The sequence below is a fragment of the Neolamprologus brichardi genome, chromosome 22 (assembly GCF_056152115.1).
Source record: "Neolamprologus brichardi isolate AB-2024 chromosome 22, ASM5615211v1, whole genome shotgun sequence".
NCBI lineage: Eukaryota > Metazoa > Chordata > Actinopteri > Cichliformes > Cichlidae > Neolamprologus > Neolamprologus brichardi.
In genome coordinates, this window is record NC_142124.1 from 1272501 (window position 1) to 1277421 (window position 4921).

At 45.9% G+C, this 4921-nt stretch overlaps 2 protein-coding genes across 2 annotated transcripts in view; both read left to right on the top strand.

The window, feature by feature from the left end:
* The window catches only part of LOC102779627 (LIM/homeobox protein Awh-like), a 3709-nt gene extending 2117 nt beyond the window's left edge, over window positions 1-1592 (top strand). Inside the window, exons 5-6 of the mRNA XM_087835437.1 lie at window positions 373-599; window positions 1212-1592. Coding sequence (XP_087691563.1) covers window positions 373-599; window positions 1212-1592 — 608 coding nt within the window. The remainder of the gene's footprint in view (window positions 1-372; window positions 600-1211) is intronic.
* Window positions 1593-2469: 877 nt separating this feature from the next.
* Window positions 2470-4526, top strand: qrfp (pyroglutamylated RFamide peptide). The gene is made up of 2 exons (XM_087835455.1): window positions 2470-2485; window positions 3957-4526. The coding sequence occupies exon 2, from the start codon at window positions 3957-3959 to the stop codon at window positions 4524-4526; it is 570 nt and encodes a 189-aa protein (XP_087691581.1). The 5' UTR covers window positions 2470-2485.
* Window positions 4527-4921: the final 395 nt, after the last annotated feature.

A 4921-nucleotide genomic window follows, 5' to 3' on the forward strand; every position in this document is an offset into this window, starting at 1 on the left:
GCCTTTAACGCCCATTTAAACACCCTCCGGATATTAAAGTCGGTCATCAAACAGCTTAACATACTAACGACGAGATCTGGACGAGTTCAGGATCAAACAGAGGTCAGAATAACAGATTCTTTTTAAAAGCCGGCATTTACGCTTCACTGCTCCGTAGTTCTGATACAGTCACTATGAGAGCACCACGGAGACCAGGGTGAAGACCATTATTAATATTTATTATCATGAAACCATCAAACGTGATTTAAAAGGCAGTTTAGTGATTATGTAATCAAATGTGAACATTTTCAAACCCTTTTCTCAGTCAAACTTCTCTAAAGTTCATTTTGAACGAAAGTTTTGTTCTGCTTTGTTGGTTGGTGCCGAATTCAGCCCAGGTGTCAGGTGAGGGGGAGGAGTCTGTCAGCAGTCCAGAGCCACGATCGGACGACAGGGCGGCAGGTGGGCGGATCCCCAGGAGGACCAAGCGAATCAGGACGTGCTTCCGCAGCGAGCAGCTCCGAGCGTTGGAGTCGTACTTTGCCCAGAAACACAACCCCGACGGTAAAGACTGGACCTGCCTCGCACACAAGACCGGCCTGCCCAAGAGAGTCCTGCAGGTACAAACGTCTGGAAGGACGGGCGCCTTCAAGGCCTCCATTTAAAATGAAACGGCGCATTCTTATTGGCTGAGCAGTGTAAAAGTCAAAGATCCTCACACGCACAGGGTTGAAGATGAATACTGACTCACACAGTTCTGATAAACGATGAAGCTTTGCACCATCTTTATTTCTGCTGTAGGTTTGAGCACAGGCTTCTGGAGCGGCCTCCAGTGGTCATTAAAGGAAGTGCAGGTTTAGTCACTTCCTGTCTGGTTTCATTTCTCAGCCCTGACATGGCCGTGGGGTTTTCTTCTGCTGCACACAGATTTATCTCTTTCTGGTTGTTCTTCAGACATTTTAGAGACATTTCATCGATTTGTGCCATTTTTGAGTTTTTGCATATTTTCATGCAATTTTCCTCCTTTTTGTTTGTTTGTTGTTGTTTTGTGTGTCTGCAGCTGTTCTGTTTGCAGAGATGTAAAACAACCACAGAGATGCAGGTAGACTGTAATCATGTGCAGGTACTCAGCTGTGGTGTCTTTCAGTCGCAGTGTAGGATGGTGGGATGCTTCACGTGGGCCCTTTGTCCAAAGTGACAAACGTCTTCTTGTCCCTCTCGTTGTCCCTCAGGTGTGGTTTCAGAACGCTCGGGCCAAACTCCGCCGTTCCCTTCTCTCCGATGACTCTCAGGTCAACTCGCCCTCTGCTCTTCCGAGAGCTGCCACCATGGCAACCAGTCCCTCATCGCCGACCTGCTCCCCGCCGGACCGATCGCAACCTTTTCCCACCAGCACCATCGACCAGCTGCAGCTGTCCCTGCTGACCTCCCCGCTCAGCGAGCAGGTCATCAGCCACCCCTCCCAGGAGCTGCTGCAAAGCCCCGACTTCTTCCCGGACTACGACTCCCAGAGCGCACCGGGGTGCGTGTCCACCCTGGAGGTCCACGGTGACTTTGGGGAGGCAGGAGGTGGAGAAGTTAGCGCTGATGCTTTTGGTCCACATTACTGTTAGTCAGTGACAAATACTTACATGTAGACGGAGTTCAAACTGTGACGAGCTGTTGTGAGGTTGATAATAAATATATTGTTAAAATCCAGCGTTCATGTTTTTCCTGTGACGTGTCGAGTTGTTTGTCTGTTTAGCATGAACCTAAAAGCTTGTTGAGTTTCATGCAGGAACTATGTTCTTGTAGCTGCTCTCACTGACGAGTGGTGGGAACAGGACACCAACATGAAACATTATAACACGGTGACCTCGCCTGTTTGATCTGAAGCTGCACATTTTATTTTTACCGTTCGTTGGCGTCACATCCTGATCACATTCACTGTTTTTCTAATGAACGATCGACTTGCTCGTGTTCCTCGAACTACTTAACGAGTGCATGTGATGGAAACAGTGACTTTCTTCTTTCAATCATTAAAAGGCCGGAGGTGAAACATTTTTCTCAGAAATCAATTCTCAGAAGATCTGTGGTCACATAATTGGCAGTAATTTGACTCAGAGCGCAGCGTCATTTGGTCTGGATCCGTCACAGAGACGGTTCCTCATCATGAATGACATTCTTTCAGGTGTGTCTGCGTTTCCCCAGCGAGCTGACATTCATAACGAGCGGCGATAAAAGGAAGGAATCCCTCGCCGTCCTCAGAAATGTCCTAATGAGTCACCCTCAACAATCAAACGGCGATAATTGCGATGACTCGCTGGGCCTCTGTGATGAAGTGGGTCATCGTTTCTCAGAAGAAAGTATGAAGGTTATCGTGGTCGGCGCTCGCCTTCTCGTGCGTCACGGGGTCGAGTGACCAATGGGTGACGGCGGGGCGGCAGAGGAGAGTGGGCGGTTTTTAAAAAGGTCAGATGTGGAGATTCTTCGAGGAGATAGAGCAGGTCATCGCACACGGAACAAGGTAAGAGACGGCGGCAGGTTTCTGCTGTGTGTCTTCTTCGTTGGTTATTTCCAGATTAATGGAAACAATGTTTCAGTCAGTTTAGAACTTTTCATGCAGGTTACTGAAATTCAGAAAGCTTTACAGATGACTGATGATTAAAAACAACAAACATGCATCAGAAGATGATTGTGTTAAATATTAGAAATATATCAAAACTATTAAAACCAAAGGTTAGAGTTTATCTTACTCTGAGACACAAACTGCTGTGAAATATTTCTGTGAGCGAGATCTCTCTCTACTGTGAGCTAACCATGGTATGTTGAAGGCTTTTATTGTGAAAGACAAACAGGAAGAAGCCTTTCTCACATGTGGAAATATAGTTACTTTGTTACTGTACTTAAGTAGAATTTTCAGGTATCTGAACTTTAATTGAGTTCTTTTTTTTCTGGCTACTTTTTACTTTTACTCCCTACATTTTTAAACAAGATGTATTTTCTACTGCTGATGTTTTACATATCAAACTGAATTGAGCCTAAATGAAACACATGAGAGGAAATCCTGTTTGTTTGTTAATCGCCAGGTAAAATGAGATGAACGAGGAACAACTGGGGGGCACAGTGAGGGGTTAAAGTGGGCCGGAGTTTTTATTTATCCATATTTAACCACTGCTGGTACTTCAGCATCTAGCTCGCTCTACAGAAGAGCAGCGAGCATGAAGGGAGTGACGTTTTTAAAGTGTGAGGTCATTTGAAAGGCAGCGTTTCTATGAGCTGAACGAACATCAGCAAACACACAAACTGTGTGTGTTTGTCTCAGTTTGCTGCAGCTAAAGTCCAGCTGCTTATTTCAGGAGGAGAAAAGACGGAGAGCTTAGAGTTAAAGGACAGATGCTCATGTTGTTAAATCTGTGTCACATGATGTTTTTCACAGGCTGAAAGCTGCTGCTGAACAAACTGTGTCACTTAAAAACTGCAGGGTTGGTGTGCTGCACTGTGATGGAGGTTCACAGGCGGAGTCGGCGTCTACCATGTGTTTTATTTTCTTCTCTGCTCGTGTTCTTTCATTACAATTAAGATTTAAACTGATTTAAAGGTTTTATTTCTACTGATATTGTTTTTTTTTACTTGAATAGAGAAGTATAATCAGTACTTTGACGTAAGTACTGAATATGTGTCTGCTGAAAACAATAAAACTCATCAGATTGAAGAAGTTTCTCTAAACGTTTTTATCTCCGTACAAATATTCATTATTCTATCTGGTTACTGACAGCACTTCCTGTTTACTGGGCGGAGGCGGATTCAGGGTTTGTGTGTGTGTGATGAGACAAACTGAATAATAATGTTCACATTTTTTCTTTTGGTTTTTACTTTAAATGCAGTATTTTTACCATTTGTTTAATAATATTTCAGTTCCTCCCTCGACCGTTAGCATCAGCTGATCAAAGCTAATAAACACAATAACCTGCTGATAAGTCTGTTTCTGTTTCCAGATGAGACTTTCTTTTAATCCTGGTGCCTCGCAGCTCGCCCTCCTTTCCTTCGCCTTCCTCTCCTCCATCCCTCACCTCGTCACATCACACCCTTATCCTCCCACTGCCCTCCTGCCCACAGTGGGTGGATCTGAGCTGGAGTCCACCCTGCTGCACCTCCAGGCTGCTCTGGAAGAGCCGGGGGCCGAGTGGCCTCGAGACATCCAGCCAGGTGAGGAGAGTGAGGAGGATGACGAGTCGTGGGAAGAAGAAGCTCTGCTGCAGGCCCAGAGACTGATGGCCCAGCCGTTGTCGCCCTTCCCTGAGGGTCACTCTCTGGAGAGCATGCACTACCAGGAGGGGGGGGAGGATGGGTGGAAGAGGAACGATGCTCTGACCTCCATTGCGGGAGGACTCCAAGCTGTCAGCCGTGAGAAGGGAGGGTTTGGTTTCCGCTTTGGGAGGAAAAGATGGACAGACGGGGAGTGGATGGAAGGAGGAGAGGGAGAACAGAGGAGGACAAGCGGAAGTGACGAGGACGGAGTCTCGACAGGGACGAGAGACGAGAGCGATGAAAGAAAGAAAGGCTGATGCGCTTCAGAGGTGACTGCCAGATTATAGCACACATCATGAACTCTGTAAATGTGACACCTTTTACTTTCATTTTCAGAACAACATGGCACAAAAGTAAACACATAAACGTGGTAACCTGAGAAACGAGATTTTATCCTATGCTCTTGTTTTCCTTCTGAAACAATATGAAGGCTCATTTTACTGCATGTACAGAACAAGCGCGTCGTGTCTAATCTGAAAGTGTAATATAAGCATGTGCACGGAGCGTCTGTCAGTGTGTTTGTTTGTTGGCTTGAACATGACTCGTGAATAAAGAGCTGGGAGGTGCAGCTCTCGGCACAGCTGTAAAGGCTGGACGTTGTCTTGTTTTCACTCTATACTCTTCAGAAGCACCTTTACCTCAGGAAAAACTG

Excerpts from the sequence above, each read along its gene's own strand:
- qrfp (XM_087835455.1), top strand. The coding sequence starts at position 3,957 with ATGAGACTTTCTTTTAATCCTGGTGCCTCGCAGCTCGCCCTCCTTTCC.